This window comes from Peromyscus eremicus, chromosome 17, assembly GCF_949786415.1.
Source record: "Peromyscus eremicus chromosome 17, PerEre_H2_v1, whole genome shotgun sequence".
Lineage (NCBI taxonomy): Eukaryota > Metazoa > Chordata > Mammalia > Rodentia > Cricetidae > Peromyscus > Peromyscus eremicus.
The window spans coordinates 8,928,530-8,949,201 of record NC_081433.1 but is presented as its reverse complement, the minus strand read 5'-3'; the positions used below and the strand labels follow the sequence as shown (position 1 = coordinate 8,949,201).

General features: G+C 42.2%; 1 protein-coding gene across 2 annotated transcripts in view; it reads left to right on the top strand.

The window, feature by feature from the left end:
• Nucleotides 1–20,672, top strand: part of Erich1 (glutamate rich 1) — a 68,523-nt gene that overhangs the window by 4,461 nt on the left and 43,390 nt on the right. For both annotated transcript variants that reach the window (XM_059244703.1, XM_059244702.1), the window contains exon 2: nucleotides 15,914–16,060. In XM_059244703.1, the coding sequence (XP_059100686.1) occupies nucleotides 15,914–16,060 (147 nt within the window). The remainder of the gene's footprint in view (nucleotides 1–15,913; nucleotides 16,061–20,672) is intronic.

Here is a 20,672-nt window from a genome sequence, read left to right as displayed (position 1 = left end):
CTTAACTTGTTAATAGGTAGTTAATTGTGTGGCAGGTGCCCTTAAAAACCTCTAAGAGAAAAAGCTTTGAACAAAGCGTGCCTAGAACATTTTCTTCCAATTTTTTAGGCACTAAAGTATTTGTAAGTGGATTTTGGGTGTGTGTTTGTTTCCGAGACAGGGTTTTGTTGTGTGTTGTCCAGGCTGGCCTTGAACATGATTAGAATCTTAAAACCCACAACCTTCCCGTCCCAGCCTTGGGCTGCTGAGTTGCAAGCATGTGCCACAGTGCCTGGCTCTCTAGTATATTTCTGCTACTTAGAGATTCTAATCATGTTCCATCTGAATCTTTTTCTGGAGTACTGTTTTCTTTTAATTAATATTTCATAAAGCTTGCCAACTCTTGCTTAAATCTCACCTAATCATTTTCTCCACCTATAATTCTATCATTTATTGAATTAACATACTGTACTGAACTTGTGAAGTGACAGCGTAATCAGTTTATTCATCTTTTTCTAGATTATAGGCAAAGGTTAAATACGTTGGCTTTTTATAGGAATAAAATGGGGGGAAACTATCATTTTCAGGAACTCTACATAGGGCCGGCATATATTCAGTCAGCACTAGTTTTTACTGAAAAGAAAGAATTGCAAGTGTCAGGTTTCCATAAACAACAACAAACCTGGACAAATTAAAGTGCCCTGTAAAATGAGGGGTGTGCATGCATGTGTGTGCATATATTACAAAGGAAAGAAAAATAACCAAAGCTGATGTTTAAAGTAGAAGAACTTTGCAAAGTTTAAGTTGGTAAAGTAGCTTGATTTGTAATTTATGTTGTAGCTTTAGTAATAATATTTTAAGAGCTTTTTCTTCATACAACAGAGTGAGGTGAGAAGGAGACGTTGTCAAACCATGGTGAAACTTCCTGTTTCTGTCAGTTCTGATGGTTAAAAGCCTGATGACCCCGGTTTTCTCATCACAAATCTGTATTAAGTGAAAAGGGTCTGTCATAAACCCATTTGTTCCCGGTGGTTTTCTCTGAACATGCAAGACCAAGAAGTTAGATTTTAAAGGTTGTTTGTTGGTATTTGCTATCCGTCTCTTTCGCCTCGCTGTAATTTCTGTGAGCATATGGCTCTATCAGTGTTACAGCTTTTCATGAACATTCCATTTTGAAATAACTCTCTCTGAACTGATCTCACTCCTCATATCTCTAAATTAGCAGCTGTTGTGTGACCAAACTTTTCCTGGGGAGACAGAACACGCACATCTACTCACCCCAGATAGGGACCCACAACACACCAAAGTATGGATACCACTGAAGTCCAACTTGATGAACCAAATGAGTTTTATTGGAGTTACTTACAGGAGTATGGATGAGGAATGTGGTTGTTTGAAAGAAAATGGCCCCCAAAGGGAGTAGCACTATTAGGAGGTGTGGCTTTGTTGGAGGAAGTGTGTCACTGTGGAGGTGTGGCTTTGTTGGAGTTCTCTTTTCCTCAAGCTTCCCTCAGTGTGACAGTTAGTCATCTTCCTGTTGCCTGCAAGATGTAGCACTTTTAGCTCCAGCACCACGTCTGCCTGCATGCCGACATGCTCCCCTTCGTGATCATAATGTACTGAACCTCTGAAACTGAATGTGAGCCACCTCAATTAAATGTTTTCTTTATCAGAGTTGCCATGGTCAGGGTGTCTCTTCACAGGAGCAGTAAACCCTAAGACAGTTTTCCATCACTTCTACTTTCTAGATGTACAGTATATCTTCAGTAAAGTGAAATTTATACATTTGTTCTCATTTTAAATAAGGCATATTATACACACAGATAACAAGGGGCAAATAGTTTTGTGATCAAAATACAAAAAATTTAAAATATAAAAATATTCATTGAATTTATAGGATATGATTTGGTGCTCTTGAAGATTGTAGAATCCCCTTTTCTGTCATACAGTTTTTATTTTTCTTTTTGCAGAAAAGAATATTATAAAAAAGGAAAATTTGTATTTCTATATTTGGTTTGTTTTTACATAAGAGCTTTTCAAATCGGAAGTACACACACTCTTATCATGAATGAAGTCCTGCCACTAGAAGCATCATGCTTGGATATGGAGGGCGCTGTGCTAAGTACAATAAGCCAAATACTGTGCTTGTGTTTTCACTCACTTGTGGCATCTGAAAACAATTAATAGCACAGGAGAGTCAATAGTGGTCATTGAGGCCAGAAATGAAGAGACCTGTGAACTGGAAGGTGGCTAGGTTACACAGCCGGTATGAAAATGCAATCGGGAGGAAGAACAGATTTTTTTAGGGTGTTCCTTTTGTTTTCTATTATGTATGTATACATGTATGTCTGAGTGTGGGTTTGAGCATGTGAGTGCAGTGTATGGGGAAGTCATGTTCCTGAGCTAGAGTTATAGGCAGTTCTGAACATGATGGGTCCTTTGCAAGAGCAGTACATACTCTTAACCACAGAGCCATGCCTCCCCCTTAGGAAGAATAAATTCTATTTTAGGACGCAGCAGGATAGCTATGGTTTACTCTGCATTGTGAATTTTACAATATCTTATCAGATCCTTTATAAAGAACAAGAGGTTCACTCAAAGGCCCCAAGTACAAAGGAATAACATGAAGATATTTACTCTAATTTGACTATTATCTATTTATATGTATTGAGATGTTGCAGTGTTCACCATAAGCATAAGGCCATAATGTGTAAGGTAAAGGGATAAATAAAATAGAAAAGGAAGTTCTGCACTCATATTCTGTTTTTAATATTAATAAAAATGTAGGTTGGGCTGTGAAGCTTTACAGAGTGATGTGACACTTTCCTATTTTCTCTTCTTTCTTGGGGAAACTTGTTAGGCCAGTGGTTCTCAACCTTCCTAGTGCTGTGACCCTTCAGTACAGTTCCTCATGTTGTAGTGACCCCCAACCATAAAATTATTTTCATTGCTACTTCATAACTGTAATTTTGCTACTGTTATGAATCTTAATGTAAATATCTGATATGCAGGACATCTGATGTGCAACCCCTATAAAAGGGTCATTTGACCCCTGGGGGTTATGACCCACAGGTTGAGAACCACTGTTAGACACTTGCTCTCTATACTAGCACCACAGTTAAACAGAAAAAAATAATTCCTTGAATGCAGCCATTAACGCCTTTGTTAAAAATGGGGGAAAGTTCAGTTTGTAAGCCAACCCTTAGAGTTTTGAATCAAGTAACTGCATTGAGCAAGTACTTAGGGTCCATAGGTTTGTCCCTGGCAATCAAGTTTCCTGTTCCTCTATCTGAAATGTATGTACTTAACAGTTTTTCCTAAGTGTCTAATTTCCAAAGGACAGTGAACTAGGAAGGCTTATTTTCATTTGGTTTCTGCCTTTAAGTTGAAATAGAAATATAGAGAGCCTTTAGTTCTTTCTGAAAATTATATCAAAATAAATCAGTTCCCCTGTGGGAAGGAGACTTAATTTCTGTGTTTAGTGTTAGAACATATTAATTTTAACTGGGATGTTTTCTTTCACATTGGCCTTTTTCTCTATCTATCATTTCCTGATTCCGATTGCTCGGTCAGCTTGGTAATTGTGTTTTTTCCCCTGCAGGCTGGTGTTTTTTTTTTTTCAATTGGTATTAAACACCCATTCCCCTGCTCTTCATTTTCCTGTGATTGCTTTTTGACAGACACTAGAGTTTCAAGATAAAACTTGTTCCCACTGCTAGAAAAAGAGGATGTTGATGAGGTGTGAGCAAGACAGAAGGCTCCCTCGCCTCGGTGCCTAGCCGAGGCTTAGAGGGATCTCTGTGGCTACTGAGCAATTCTTATTTCATTCACATGAAAACAGAGAGCTTTTGAGCCTTCTGGGTCCTAGGACAGGAGCCTGTCTCCCAAGGACTAGGTAGATCATCCAGCTCTGCTTTTGTGGGGGTACTTTAATTTTTTTTTAAGCACATTAGAATTTAAACAAAAGAGATTCTTAACCATTCACTTAATTTGTAGGCCCATATTTATAGTATGTAAACACACACATATATACATACACACACATATATACATGCATACATACATACGTATACATACATACATACATACACATATACTCAACAAACCTGTCAAAAAGAAGCATTTCAACAAATTTAATAATAAATATTTTTTTTTGAGACAGAGTCTCATATATCACAGGCTGGCCTTGAAGTTACTTTGTAGTCAAGGATGAACTTGAGTTTCTGATAATTTTGCCTCCATTTCCTAAGTGCTAAGGTATGCATCATGGTACCTGGTTTTATGTAGTGCTGGGAATTAAATTGTGCAAGCTTTGTGCATGCTAGGCTACCATTCTGTCAGCTGAGCTACATCCCCTGTCTAGTGCGTGATTATATGCACTGTGGACTTACATACTAAGGCTCAGTCTACAAAGAAGGATAGCATTCATTTATGTCTGTTTTTAACGTTAATCAAACAGTAAGTTACAAAACATACATTATTTGCTAAAGAAGTTCTTATTTATAGGAAATGGTCAAGCCGTTTATAAGTTTTGTTTTGTTTTGTTTTAACCTGGAGGTTCAGTGTTAGTAGTGAGTACTAAAGTGTCTGTACAAAGTCATGATCTAAAATAGCTAATTATTCTGTTTTAAGTTCGTGGCCCAAACACTGTTAGTGACGGGACCGTGATTTATTTTGTCTCACCCTTGTAGACGATGAGTGCCAGCCTGATGCACTGCAGTGGCATCCCCGCCCCTCCCCCGCCTTGTAAATCTGTAGGATTATGTTTACTGTTGTTCTGAAGCATTGTAGGGAGAGAGGCAACAAATCAGGGCAAAGCACAGAATGTTTTGTTTCAGAGGACAGGGTTTTAGATCACAGGTCCAGTATCCACAAAACTTTGTTTTCACGTTCAGCATCCACCCTGTGATCTCAAGTGCAAGGGTTCAAGTCCATGAATAAACCTTCCAGTGATATTAGTTGGTAGAAAGTAACCAATGGTACTTTAATTTTGCTCTATAAGCTTTGTTCTTTTATAAGTGATTTGCACATTAAGATCACATTATTTTCAAAAATACTTTATGCTTCATATTGTGGCACTTGAAAATATTTAGACATTTGTTAGCAAAGTTATTTTAGATGTCAAGATATTAGGATTAAATTGGATTAATGTTTATTAGTTAAACTTAATGCTAAAGACAGAAACCTCCCCTTTAGTAATGGGATACCATTTTGACATCCCTTTGAGACCTTCTGCATTTGTGCTTCTTCACAGACTTACTTCATAAATAGTGCATGAAGCTGTGTGTTAGCTGCTTCTCTCATCGCTCTGACAAAATAGGGAGCAAAAACAACGGAAGGGGAGTTGTTTGGGGTCACAGTGTGCGTCTGTGGCGAGAAAGGCAGGGCAGTGAGAAAAGGTCTGGTTGCCTCAGCAAGAACATGGGATGGTTAGTGAGGATGCAGCTGGGTCTAGGAAGCGTGGAGCAGTAAATGACTGCTGTTGGTTAGTTCACATTCTCGTTTCCTTTAGTTCAGTCTGGGATCCCTGCCCATGGGATGGTAAGTACTGTCCACATCGGGGTATGCCCTTCCTCCTCAGTTGTACCGCTCAGAAAAGCCTTTCACAGACAAACCCAACACGAGTCTCCTAGTTACCCCTGAATCTGAAGTTGACAATGATGGTCGATAATCACAAGTTCCCCCTTGTCAGTTTGATGCCAAACACATCAGCTTTCGTTTACTTATTTTTATTTTATGTACATTGGTGTTTTGCCTGCAGGTCTGTCTGTATACCAGCATCAGAGCCCCTGGAACAGGAGTTACAGACAGCTGTGAGCTGCTATGTGGGTGCTGGGGATTGAACCTGGGTCCTCTAGAAGAGCAGCCAGTGCTCTTAACTGCTGAACCATCTCTCCAGCCCCACACATCAGCTTTAAATGATACCATTGCCCTCCTAGCCCCCTTAGGCTTATGGCTATTTTGTCACATGCATTCATTCCAACTTAAAAAGTCCCCATATTTTTTTAAATTTATTTACTTTTATTTTCTTATATGAATGTTTTGCCTGTTTGTATGTATGTGTACCATATGCATGTCTTATACCTGTAGAGGCAAGAAGAAGGCATCAGATGGTTGTGAGCCGTCACATGGGTGCTATGAATCAAGCCTCAGTCATCTGTAAGAGCATCGAGTGTTCTTACCCTCTGACCATCTCTCTGGTCTCCAAGTCCCCATATTCTTAAGTCTCAGCATTATTCAAAAGTACAGACTCTCAGGGCCGGGCAGTGGTGGTGCACGCCTTTAATCCCAGCACTCAGGAGGCAGAGGCAGGTGGATCTCTGTGAGTTCGAGGCCAGCCTGGGCTACAGAGTGAGTTCCAGGACAGGCACAAAGCTACACAGAGAAAACCCTGTCTCGAAAAAAAACAAAACAAAACAAAAACAAAAAAAAGTACAGATTCTCTTCTGACTCAAGATGATCTCAAGGGGGAAATCTTGCATATTTCCAACACAGTGGCATAAATGAAGCAGTTCTGTTCTAAAAGGGAAGAATGGAGGACATCCAGGGAAGACAGGACCCAAGCAAGGTGCAAACCCAGGAGAACAAACACCACATGCCGCAGGCCCGTGTCTAGCATCTGAGACTTGCAGGGCCATCATCTGGGCCCTCATAGCCTTGGGCATCCTGCCCCTCCAGTTCCGCCACCTCTCTCAAGTCCTAGAATGTATCCACACCTTTCCTTGGTGGACTTCCTATGATCCTGGCATTTCTGACATCCTGGAGTCACCATTGCATCTTAAACTTCAGTTCTGCAGCTGTATTTAGTGACCTCTGAGGGTTTTCTCGTAGGAAATTCAACTCTACCACACCTTGTTTGTCCTTAGCTGCTTTCTGGAATCTTGGTACAAGCCTCCACAACCCCATCAGTCCTGTATTTTATATACTTGCAAAACCAGCACCATGTGGAAAATCCTGTCAAGTTCTCGTTATTTTGCGATGTAATCTGGCCTCCTACCATATCTGTAATGGTCTCTGGATGCCTTTGTGGATGACCCTGGGACTCTCCCAGGCAGTTTGTTTATTTGTTTGTTTTGTTTTTGCTCTTAATCCCTTTAACCACATCTTCATTTCAGGCTCTCTGAAATAAATCTTAATTTTTAGAAATTGGATCTTTTGATGGGTGAGGTCTTTCCTTCAGGACACATGTCTTGTTTTCTCAGCGCAGAGCATTTGAGTTTCTCTTTAATGGCTGCTTTCTTCTCACCTGCCTTATTTGCAACTTTAAACTGATCCATGCTCTCTTCCTCACCAAACTTATATACACAAACCGGACCACACACACACACACACACACACACACACACACACACACGTACATTCTTCATCAGAATGTAACACAGTGGGATCTAGTCTTGTTACAAATAGAGCCCTTATTCTCCTATAAAACCTCACGACCTGGGCCTTCAGTATCAATATTTCTCTTAGCGTTCTGTTTTTTTTTTTTTTTTTTTTTTGAACTACTGGAATGGCCATTTAAGCTCTACTTACAGCACTTTCTGACTTCTCTAGCCCAGAGTTCCAAACTCCCACCCACACCCTTCCCACCGAGCTGTTCCAAAGGCCCGTGAACCAGATGATCAGGCTTGTCACTGCAGCAGCCCCGCTTCTGATACCAACTTTCCTCATTTCTGTGAGAAAATGCTAGAAGCAACTTAAAACGGAGGGATTATCTTGGTTCACTCTGTGAGAGTCCAGTCCATCCCAAGATGGGAGTTGCAGCTGCAGGAGGAGGCAGCTGGTCAAATGGATTTGTCAGGGATCAGGGAGACGTGAACACTGATATTCTGTTCGGTGTCTCAGTTCCCACAGATGGATAGTACCCTGACATCAATGTGGATCTTCCTTCCTCACTTAGACCTTCATGGACATGCCCTCTCAGGCAAACACAGGCATGTGTTTCCTACGAGATTCTACATTTTAGTCATGTTGAACCTACGAGTTAACCATTATGGACAGCAGGACACAGAGCCATCATCTGCCAACATTTAGTATCAGCATCATGCCTTAACTCCTGAGTTAAATGTTCATTTTGCCATAACGTTTACTGCAGGATGGTGGTGGAGATGGATTTCTAGAATGCATGCCACTTACAGAACATGTCCTTCTTACAGAGAGGTGACTGGAAGTCAAAGATAAGCTTGTGAGTGATAAAAATCCTTGCATGTCATGGAAGTCACAGTAACCACTTGGGTTTACAAAATACTTACTAGTATAATTTGGAGCAATGAAAGGTCTCCTCTTTGGTCTTTATGTTGTTTTATTTTGTTTGAACATTGTTCAGTTTCAATTCACAAAGAACGATTGCCCCTCAGTCCTATTTGGTTAATGTATATTTAGAAGATGTCTTGACTCTTGCACTCTTGAAGTTATATGACATTTTCCCATTCCTATCTTCTATATAAAAACTTGAGGTATAAGTGTTAAGGACTTTCATACTTAAATTGTGTTTATGCTTATTTTTAAAATGCAAACTCATTTTCCTGCGTTCTTACGTCCTCCTATGGTCTTGTTGATAATCCAGGTGATACTGGCAGTATCAGCTCTGTCTTCCTACATGATGAAGATTGGCGTGGCACGGGTGTGCCTCTTTTTGATCCATCAGCATTTTTGCTGTTAGTTATGTCTGTACTGCCTCAGTTTACTGTCCAGATTTCTAGGGGTTTTTTTTCTTTTTTAAAGACTCCTTTTCTTTTGCATTTGTTCATTTGTTTATTATGTGTGTACACACTTAGAGGCACACACACGCACACACAACAATACCACACAACAACTGTGGGAGTCCTTTATCTCCTGCTATGTTCCAGGGAGCTAACTAAGGTGGTCAGGCTTGGCAGCAAGCACCTGTACCCTCTGAGCCATCTCACTGTCCTTGTGGTTTGCTTTGAAGACTAGACAAGGCTTTCTGTGGCCTGCAACTGCTTATCCCTGCAAAGCAGCAGTCAGTAGTCTTTAAGCAAAGAGTAAACAGGAATAGATTTGTAATAAGAAATGAGCAGTTATCTCCTCCTGTCCTGGTGGCAGAGAAGGTCCTGACTACAGGTCTAGGCAGAGAATTGAGGATACATTGCTGTGGCCTGTGGAACGTGGTGGTTTGTGCGTTCACTACAGTTGCTGACTACAGGTCTAGGCAGAGAATGGAGGGTACACTGCTGTGACCTGTGGAACGTGGTGGCTTGTGTGTTCACTACAGTGGAGCAGACCAGAGAGCACTGGCCCACACTGAGGGAGCACGCTGCTACCACATAACAGTCTGAGCCAGAAAATATGTGAAAATAATGCAGAGCTATAACCCTCAGAATAAATGAATGTCTATTAGTGCATAAATGGATGAGTAATAAAAAGTAATAATCCCTACTGTGAAAATGTAAATAGCTTCCTTGAAGAAGAATCCCATATAATAAATATAGAAGGAATGAGAGCATGAAGCCAACATTGAATCCATCGACTGTGCCATAAGCAGGACCCACAGTTGATTTAACTGACTTAGTGGAGAAAAGGCATGAAGCCCCAGAATCTCTCCCCCAAGATACTTGTCCACCGGGAAGGGAAACACAGTAACTTTGCAGGAAGAAATCCCAGCAGTCTTACCCAGGCATGGTCGAGGTTAATGTCAGCGGAAAGGAGACAGGCTAACAGCCCTAGTTGATGCCTTGAAAACAGCTCCCCATAAATAACAGTACTGTCCAATTTTAAAACTTCAATCTGACACCAGACAGACCAAAATTAGGAATAGTCCACAAACTATCTGACATTGGTCTTCAAAAAGCATCAAGAACATAAACAACAAGGAAAATAAGAGAAGTGAATGCTGGTTTGTAGGACGTGGGAAGGAAGGAGGGCCGGAAGAGGTACTGATTGTGCAAGCTAGTAAGATGCAGCTGAGCCTGGACCAGCACGTGCCAGTGTTGACAGTGGCACCATGTCGGTAGGAAGTCTCAGGGGACACTGAGGTGTACACAGGGACTCTCTGTTGTCCATGGTTTTGTAATGGAAAGTAGAAAGCAAATCATAGCTCTTGAAGATTGCATTATGGTCATAGGGAATGATCGGTTAGTGAAGACCTGAACAGATGGATGGCATGGTGGTTGCATTGGCCAGGGTTCCCGTTAAAGATGTGGGGGACAGTGTGGGCTGAGGTCTCTAGACCACTGGGAGCCAGCAAATGCCTTAGCTAAGGAGAGACTAGCCTAGGAAGGCACAAGGTTTGAAGAAGAAAAGGTAAGTTGAGGCTTGGTTGTTAAAATACCAGAGAGTAAGGGGGCTGGGAAGTGTGTTGATGGGTGGGCTGTTAGAAACAGGGGTCGAGAAGCAGGCAAGTATTTGAGGAGATGGTCAAAGCATGTGAGAACTCGAGCAGGCAGAACATACAGAAAGGAGCAAGGAACACAGGCAGGGTCCAAGAGCATCCATACCACTCCTGGGGGTTACGGTGGGTGAGGAAAGGGTAGGCAGACAGACTGACCTAGAGAATGATACAGAATGATGAGGAGACTCCTGGCATTCGGAAGCTCTTCCAGGGTCTCATACATGACCCAGACCACCCCTACCTGTCTGAAAGTTATTCCTGAGATAAGAACCATCTTTTCTAAACCCCTAGAAAAAGTGCAGCCAGCTGCAGAAGTCACACAGGTGAAAAGTGAGAAATAAAGTGAGTGGAGAAGCCAGGAGGCCTTAGAATTCTCTGATCTTGACTGTGATAGCAAATTCATTCTTGACTTCCGGGTCCTGCAGGCACAGTTAGAGATTGCAACTCATCTCTTCTGTCTTCTGTACTGAGGTGGCCGCAGCCATGGTACCAGTATGGCCTACATTGTATTGATCACTCTTTTCAAAGAAATACCCACCGTCAGTCATAGCCTTGTTCCTTACTTTTATCTTATTTTTTAAATTTTCTGTGAGATTGACACATCTGTATTAATTATTTTTATTCGGAGCATTTAATAGTTTTGTCACAAAACTGCCATTAATTAAATTCTGTAGAAAATGCTTCCTAATCTTTGCTCTCTAGCACATTCTTACCACGTTGTTTGTGTTTGTGTTGACCCAGAAATCTATATTAGAAAGCCCTGGCAAGTGAATTGATCTGGAGGTTTCACACTTCAGTCTATAACTCATTGTGTGTGTGTGTGTGTGTGTGTGTGTGTGTGTGTGTGTGTGTGTTTAAATATGTATATATATATATATATATATATATATTTAAACATCAGCTTTATGGTTTAAACAGACTCTGGACAAATGATTGTGAAGTTCAGCGTGTCCTGGAGATGGCTTGATTTCTCCTGCACGGTTGTCCACCTTTGGGATTGTTTTTCTTTCTTTGTGACATCCTTTTGCTGTGGGCAGCTGCTTAGCCAGTGGCTTCCATGGCATTGCTTGGTCCTGCTAGTATGTGGCGTTTCTTCATAGTTCTAATGTTTTCAGGCCTGCGCAGACACACATGCATACCTACCGGAAGCTGTGGCTTTAAGGTGATTTCAGCTACATGGCCGGATTGCTTTTTTTCAGCCCTGTACTCCTTCATGAAACACAGTCTTTAGTAGCAATTTTATCTTAGAATTTGTTATAATTCATGAAAACGCTTGTTCATTGACCATTTGTAAACAAAGTATGTTTTATCTGCCTTTTGTTTCCCTAGGAAGAACTACCATAGTCCTTGTGATAAGGAACTTGCTCCTTTACCATTTGAAAGAAATACCCATGACAATTTGGTTTTTGTGTGAAAATTTAAACTTCCTTTTTAACTATGCTATAGTATATTGTTAGAAATGTTTCACAGACTGCCTGGTTCTACCCTATAGCCTAAAACACTCTTTGCGGCTTGGGTGGCCACAAAGGTATATTCCATATAGGTTGTCCCACACATGGCCCTTCTGCACAGAGATCTTGGTTCTGCTCATCCTCAGTAGATTATATGAGAACCACACTTTGTCAGGGTCCAACATACTAGTTATAATTTTATACTATACTAGTCTGTAGGAAATCTCTTATTGCCAGGACCTCACAATCCATGGTCTTACGTGACAAAGTGACAGCTCACAGTTTCCACCCCATCCGAAGTGTGAACTTCAACTAAAAGGAACCGTTCCGCACTGAGAGGCTCTGCCCTACAGAGACCTGCACTAGTAACAGCTCTGCTCACACAGTGTCAGTTTGCACGTGTTCCCTCGATGAGCACTGTTTGGGTTTTGAGAAATTATATGAGAAACCACTGAGAGTTGTAGTTACAGGATACAAACAGCCTGCCTGCCGTCTGTCTGTCTAGCTAGCTGACTATAATAATTGTGTTAATTCTTGGAGGATTTCATACATGCATGGGTGTTTTGATTATATTGCTCCTCACTCTTCCTGCTACCTCCCAGATTCACCTTCAACTCTCCCAATTCTGTGTCTGTATCATATATATACATATACGTATATACATACACACACACACACACACACACACACACACACACACATATATATCCCACCAAGCCCAATTTGTACTACTCATGTCCAGAGCCCCAGCCTCTGATTCTTACAATCTCTCTGCCACCTCTTCCTTGATAGTCCCTGAGCCTCAGGGGCAGGGGTGTGATATGTATAGATGCCCCAGTTGTGACTGAGTACTCCACAGACACTTAACTCTCTGCAGTGGGCCAGTTGGAAGTTTTTGCAGTAACTTCCTCTACTACATAAAAGAAACTTCTCTGATGAGGTCTGAGAGCTGTACTAATTGTTGGGTGTAGAGATGAGACTTTAGAGAGCAGTTTGGTACTGTGTCCATTTAGCAGACTAAGAGAAGGTTCACCCCCGGTACCTGTGATTTCCCTAACAACAGATTCTTGGCCAATACCAGGCACGACTTTGCTCATGTGGAATGGGTCTTAAATCCAATCAGAAAGCAGTTGATTACTACCATAATATCCATGCCTCTATTGTACCCTTGGGCATATCTTGCCATGCTAGTATTATTGTGGCCCTCAGGGTTCACAGCTGGGTAGTAAGACTGTTGACCCCCCACCAGCAGCCTGCATAACTTCTAGCATTATGAAGCTAGTCAGCAGTCAGGAAGCTTCCTGGTCCATGTTCTGTGACCGAAGTATGTGCCGTCTTCAGCAATAGGGTCTTACCATCGAGTTCTTGTGGGCAACCAAGAGTGAGGGCAATAGCCATGTTGTTTTGGGAGTCTCTGGGACAGGCTCTGACCAAGAACTCGGGGAGAAGTCACCCACACCGTGATCTGTGCTATTCATTTGGCAACCTGTGGGCTCTGGGAGGAGCAGGATCCCCTGTGTAGAGTAATTTCAATTAAACTGTGAGAGCTTTTCCACTAAGATCAGGATCATGACAAAGATGTTCACTTTCTACTCCTGTTCAATGTAGTGCTTGAAGTCCTAGCTAGAGCAATAAGACATGGGAAGGAAATAAAAGGGGTAAAAATAGGGAAAGAGGAAGTCAAAGTATCCCTATGCACAGATGACATAATTCTATGCATAAGAGACCCCAAGTGCTACATCAGGAAACTGCTGGAACTGATAGGCACTTTCAGCCAAAGTGGTATGTAGTTATGTGGGGGTTTTCTGGTTTGGAGTTTGTTTTGTTTTGTTTTGTTTTGTTTTGTTTTGTTTTTTGTTTGTTTTTTGTTTTTTTTAACTCTTTGGGGGCCTGCCACCCAACTCACAAATAAATGGAGACTTATTCTTACTTATGAATGCCCGGCCTTAGCTTGGCTTGTTTCTAGGCAGCTTTTCTAACTTAAATTATCACATTTCTCTTTAACTACATTTTATCTCTGGGCTTTTTACCTTTCTTGATTTTATGTACCTTTCTTTCCTTCTTACTCTGAGGCTAGCTGTGTGTCTGGCTGGCTGGACCCTGGCATCCTCCTATCCTTCTCCTTTTCTCTCCACTTCCCCTCTTCCCTAGATTTCTCCTCCTATTTATTCTCTCTGCCTGCCAGCCCTGCCTGTTTCTCTCTCCTGCCTCGCTATTGGCTGTTCAGCTCATTATTAGACCAATCAGGTGTTTTAGGCAGGCAAAGTAACACAGCTTCACAGAGTTAAACAAATGCAACATAAAAAAAATGCACCACATCTTTGCCTCATTAAACAAATGTTCTACAGCATAAACAAATATAACATATTTTAAACTAATACTCCATAACAGTGGTAGGTTACAAAAGTAATGTCTAGAAATTAGTAGCTTTCCCATAGAGCAAGACAAACAGACTGAGAAAGAAATCAGGGAAACAGTTCTGTTCCCTAAAAACAAACAAAACACACACACACACACACACAAACACTCGAGGTGGGGGAGGGAAAGAGAAGGAGGGAGGAAGGGAGATTGCATGGTGTAAAACAAACCAAGAAAGTGGAAGACTCACACACTGAAAACTTTAAAACACTGAAGACACAATTGAAGACACCAGCAGGTGGAGAGACCTCCGTGTACATGCATTGGTAGGATTAATATTATGAAAATGGCCTCCTATCAAAAGCGGCCTACAAATTCAATGCAGTCTATCAAAATTCTAACACAATTCCAAACAGAAATTGAAAAAAAAATCTTAAATTCACATGGAGACACAAGAGACCCTGATAGCAAAAACAACCTTGAACACTAAGAGCACTGTGGAGATGTCACCATTCCCAATTTTAACGCCACTGAGTCTCAGTGGCAGAGCACCGTGGTACCTGCACAGAAACAGACACACCGACCAAGGGAATAGAGTTAAGGACCCAGATCTAAGTGCAGCCACCTGATGTTTGATAGAGATGCCAAAAATACACATCCAGGGAAAAAACAGCATCTTTAACAGTGTGGGCAAGACGGGATGTTTACGTTTAGAAGAATGAAATGTGGTCCTTTGTTCTCACCCTGCACACAAATCAATTCCAAATTGATCAAAGATCTCAATGTTAAACCTGAAACAGAAACTTCTAGAAGAGAAAAAGAATAGCAAGTACCTTTAAAAAAAAAAACAAAACCAACGTTGTATTTGCTACCACTGAAATACACACTCAAGGGTTTCCTCAGCACAAATTCTCTGAGAGTGTGATGGAATGTTGAAGAGTGCTTTTGTGTGCAACCGAGGAAATCTCCATCTCCTAGCCACTCGGTATCTGTTCTCATATTTCACATTGCAGATCCCTGTCCTCGGTTGTTTTGAGTCTACACCTTCTACTGCCCATCTGAAGTTCTAAGATGCATCATAAGAGTGCAAACTAAAACCACACTCACACTAAAGCTGTTAGAGCTGTACAATGATACTTGTCAGCCAGTTCAAAGGGGAGAGATGTTGGAGAGTGTATTGCCCTCCCATGCCCTGCTGGTCTCCTCATAGCTGGTCTGTCACACCTCAGACTACAGGAGATGTCCGACCTGCACGTGGACTGTCCAGCCTAGCTGGTTTCTGGAACAAGTGTCAATTCCACTGTGTGGTGGCTCATTGACTGTACTCAGTATAGGAGAAATGCAGTGTAAGGCTGACCCCCATCAGGGAAAAGTAGGGTCACATAACACAGGTGCCTCCCTGCAGGTGCAGTAACAGGTAAACCCCTGAGTGCTCTTCATCTCTGACAGGCCTAGGATCCTTCCCTATCTGCAAGTCTGTGCCTCAAGAAGGCCAACAAACACAAAGACGGATTATCCCCTGAGCAGTGGGGTCATTTGAGGGGCAGAGGCCATGGAAGTCCATTTGAAGCATGGGGTCTGGGAGGTCGCCTGCCAAGTAGTGTCAGCACAGTGGCCTGAGAGTATGTGCCTAGGGATTTTCTGAGGGCTAGTGGCCAGTGTTGGAGCCAGTTGCTTGGCTTTTGGGTAGTAAGGATGCCTTTGTTTTGAATGAAAGCCGTATGTAATTTAAGTAAATATAGTAAATCATTTCTATGTTAATCTGTTGCCTTTGTAGTGTTTACTGAAAAGGTGCTGAAGAGACTTTTTCCTAATGTTTCAAGTGGCGGAGATAAGGGGACACCTCAGACTCCTGCCTTGGAGACACCACCCAAGAATGTGACCCCTGAGGCGGTACAGCACACGCATAATCATAGGCCGACAGGTAAGGGCGGATTACAGGTATCAGTGTTTCTCTACATTTAACACTGGGTGTATATCCCTTAGCCTGGGGCTTCTGTGGAGAACACACTTCAAGTCTTGACAGCAGTTTGTGGGGACAGCCCCATTCTCTACACATACTGTCTGAGTATATAAATACAACCTGCTTAGTCCGTGTACTGTTACCTATAACAGCCCGGGAGACTGGCTCCGAGACTGCAGGACAGGGCCCAGAAGGAAAGCCGCAGCATAGTGAAACCTAGGACTTTTACATGAGGGATTTGTAGGGACGGAATGAATTTGCACGCGTTCTGGTGGTCCCTAACTTTGTTCTCTCACGTTGGTTCCTCGGCATCTGTTTGTTCTTTACAGCGGTATATACCCAGCAGAATCTTACAGGCAATATAGAAGTTCATCTGAAGGTCACATTTCATTTGCTCCCGCCGACAGGGAAGGAAGGTTCCCTTTTCCCTCTATCCTCACCAGCATTCATTGTCTGTTGTTCTGTTGATCTTGGCCAGTGTGACTGGAGTAAGATGACATCTCAACATTGTTTTGATTTGCATTTCCATTAATGGTAGGGATGATGAACATTTTTTGAGGTATTTCTAAGCCATTTTTATTTCTTCTATTGAGAAGTCTCTGTTTAGATCCAAAGCCCATTTTTTATGGGGCCATTTGTCTCTTTGATTCTTTGTTTCTTGAGTCCTTTGTACATTCTGGATATTCATCCTCTGTCAGATGTGTAGCTGGGAAAGATTACCATTTTGTGAGCTTCTTCATTCAATTATTTCTTTAGCTGTACAGAAGCGTTTTAGTTTTATGAAGCCCCACTTGTCAATTGTTGGCTTAATTCCTAGGCAAATGGGGTCCTATCAGAGAACCCTCTGCTCTGCCCATATCCTGTATTGTGCTGTTGTCTTCTACCAACTTCATTGGTTCAGGTTTCACATTAGGTCTTTGATCTATTTGGAGTTAGTGTTTGTGCAAGAGGATAGATTCCAGTCTAATTTTGGTCTTCCACGTGTGGACATCCAGTTTTCCCAGCCCCGGTAGCTGAAAATGCTGTCTTCTCCAGTGCATGGTTTGGATGTCTTTGTCAAGCGTTAGATGGCTGTACTTACACGTGCTCATGGACACAGCCAACACAGTGTTGTTGCTTGTGTGTTAGTAATTATAGTTTCATTTTTTTCTTTCTACACCTTCTTGGCTATAGTCATTTCTCTCTTCAGCCCAAAATACTGCTTCCTGTGTTTTCTTTAGGCTTGGTCTGTGGGATGTAATTTTTTTAAGGTTATTGGTATCATGACAAGTTTTCCTTTCTCCCTTAACTATGGCGGGCAGCTGGTACTGTAGTCTAGGTTGGTCATCATGGTCTTTTGAATGCATTGCTCATGCCCAAACTATCAGTCATGTTTCATGTTCTATCAGACCACAGGTACCACAATCTGCATACCTCATTCTGGCCTCTAGTCCTAGGAACCTCTGAACTGGAAGCTGGTTTCCCACTTAAGTGGTATACTTGCTGGAGTGGCTGAGGGTGTGAATCTTGGTAGGGACACAATTTTTTTTTAATGGTTAGGACAATTTAACAAGATGCAGGAGGAGAGGACTGGGAAACCATAAATGCAAAGTCTGAGCAGGATATGATCCGACACCTACTCCACAGCTGCCCATTAAAATCAATCACACAACGCTTCAGAGGCTGAGCAGGACATGATCCAACACCCACTCCACAATGGCCCGTTAAAATCACACAACTCTTCAGAGGCTGAGCAGGACATGATCCGACACCCACTCCACAATGGCCACTCCACAATGGCCCGTTAAAATCACACAACGCTTCAGTGTGGGATAAGTGACGATCAGCATCTGCACTGACAGAGCACAGGGAGGAACAGCTTCTGTAGCCAGGGACAGGGCAGATGATGAGAAAGTGTTGCGTGGAGGTGTTTGCATCTTGTAGGTGGCTTTTGACTGTCATGGGTTTGTAATTGGGAGCCTGAGCCAACTTTCCTTCATTCTCTAAGATGGGGTAGGGGGAAGAAAACTATCAGGCTACTCTCATTGGAGCTTCAAGTTATAAATCTGAGTACTCAACATTTGAAATCGGTTCTCTGTGGTGTATTCATAGGATGAAATGCTCTCCATGCATTAAAGTCAGGCTATTTAGTATGTGAGTGGATATGGCTTGATAGGAGAGAAATGCATTCCAACCATGTGAGCAAATTCAAGTTTTAAATATTCTATTGAGTTTTGATCGTGGCTGTTTCATTGATGGAACTGTGGGAAATGTTTACTCTTTTCCTTGACTTAATGGCCACACTTGCTGTAACATTTTGAACTTTCATTGTTATTATTGTTTTTTAAGGTACAGTAGCCTGGTCCTCAGCCACTAGGGAAATACAAAAGAAGGTGATGCAGGGGGAGAGAGGCATGATATTGTATGTTTTATCCCATGCAAAGGTATATTTAATTGCACACATGTGTGTAGTGTGTGATAATAAATCGAAAGAGGGCTCTCAGGGAGGAAGGGCAGTGGCAAGGGAGGAAGTTCAGGGAAGACTGTGGAAGTGTCTTAAGGGCGGTATGCAGTGATCTGTATGTGTGCAAGGAGGGATGCTAACCGAAACTGTTTTAAGAACTTAAAAATATTTACATGAGGGAAAACCCAAAACTGGTTTTCAATTTTTCTTGAATAATCCCTGATAATCCTGCCTGCCATTAACATGAATAGTAAATGGAGAAATTAAATGCAGTATGTTCATTTAGAAGAATGTTATAATAAGCTCTTTAATTCCTTTGAGCATCACGTTAAGGATGACTCTGTTGGAAAAGTAATCACAGGATACATGTAAGCATTTCATTCTCCTACAGACATATGCATGAAAACGTATCACTTGGGGTTTAGGAATCCCCCCTGGAAATGCATTAAGTCACAGTCATGTAAGGGCTAACACCTCACAGAGTCTCCCACAGGGTAGTGTGTCCATCTTCCGTTGCTACATTGGATAGAAGGTCACCTTGCTCAGAAGGTCAGTGTACACACTCATTTCTGCATCTTCAGAAGTTCGGGTCTGTGTTGTAGAAGTCTTGACCATCCTGATCCTTATGACCTTTCCTGGTCCCCTGAAAAAGGAGGTACTACTTCATTAGTGTATTCAGTAAATGGCACGTGAATTTGTCTGGGGGAGTGAAAGCAGCTAGAAGACAAAGGGACACCAAGTGTGAGCTTGCAGCAGCCACAGAAGGAGACAGAGTCCCGTCCTCCCCCTCCCATGTCTTCCTGTACTCTGCTGTCATTGCCAGTGTCCTCCTGAGGGCACTGTTAACACTTTGTAGTGTTTGTAGTGGGTTAATTTGGTCCCTGGTACAACCTCCAGCAGAGGGATGCTGTCCTTGGTGCTGACTCCAGCCTAAGGGAGCTGACGTTTATCCAGGGTGCTGTCCTTGGTCCTGGCCTATGTCTGCAGTGCTCTCTTCGCTGCTGAGCCACTGGTGTGCACGTGATCCAGTTCTCCAACAGCTTTTTCAGGGAGACACTTACTCCAGGAATGGGAAAACTGGGACTCACACTACATGGCTAGTCATGATGAGTCCTATCCTAACCTCGCTGTGATGTTAGTGCTTAAAATCATGTTGGGCCCAGCAAATGCTTTTTCCTGCCCAAAATGGTGCTATAGTTCCTGGATTTATAAATTCTGAGCAGTTTTGGTAGAGCTGTAGAGCTCCATGGATCAGAGAGTCTGGAATCCATCACTATGTTACAGAAGCAACACTAAGATTGCCAATCAGGCAACACTTTCCCTTATAAACGTATTTATGATGATTGTAAATTACAGAATAGCAAAACAGACACATTCTACCAAGCCTAAGCTCACACTTTACTGGGGGACATGATCAAACCTGTGAATAAGTAATAGAAAATACGAAAAAATGCAATAAAACTGTGCCCAGAGTATGATTGGCTACAAATATTTCCATAGTTTCTGCAAAGAGGAAATTGATGAGGTAGCATAATGCAGGAGGCGGCCCCAGAGGTGCATTTGAAATACAGTACACACTGAGGCTCAGGAGCAGACTCTACAGGGAAGGGACATTGTGAGGACGGTCTCAGCTAAAGAACCAGCGTGCAGATGTTATGGTTATAAAGAACATGGTATACAGCATGAAGAAGGAGGAGCAGTGTAGACAGATGGACGAGGGTGTGAGACAGACAGACCCTCACCCAGTGAAGAGACATGCCACTCTACCCTTCTTTTGTTCAGGGTGGTTAAGTACTGACTCCAGCCTTTGTCTCCATTCAGATGTTTAAGTTGAAACTTCATTTAGTTTAAATTAAATTTTCTGTCTCCTGTCATGCTAGCAAGTATGTCCAGCGCTCTCCATCCGCCTGGGATGGCTGAGACGATGGACACTCAGCTATAGGGACACTCGGATGTCAGAGCAGCGTGTCCTGCTGGACCTTTGATCCGCAGAGCACAGTGGGCCTGATGAGTCAGGGAGTTGTGATTTTTTTTCATTTTGTTGAGACCACCTGCATAGCTAAGGAAAAATGAACTAACTAAATTCCAGAAGCATACAGAATTTAAAACTGAACATGAAAATATGGAAGT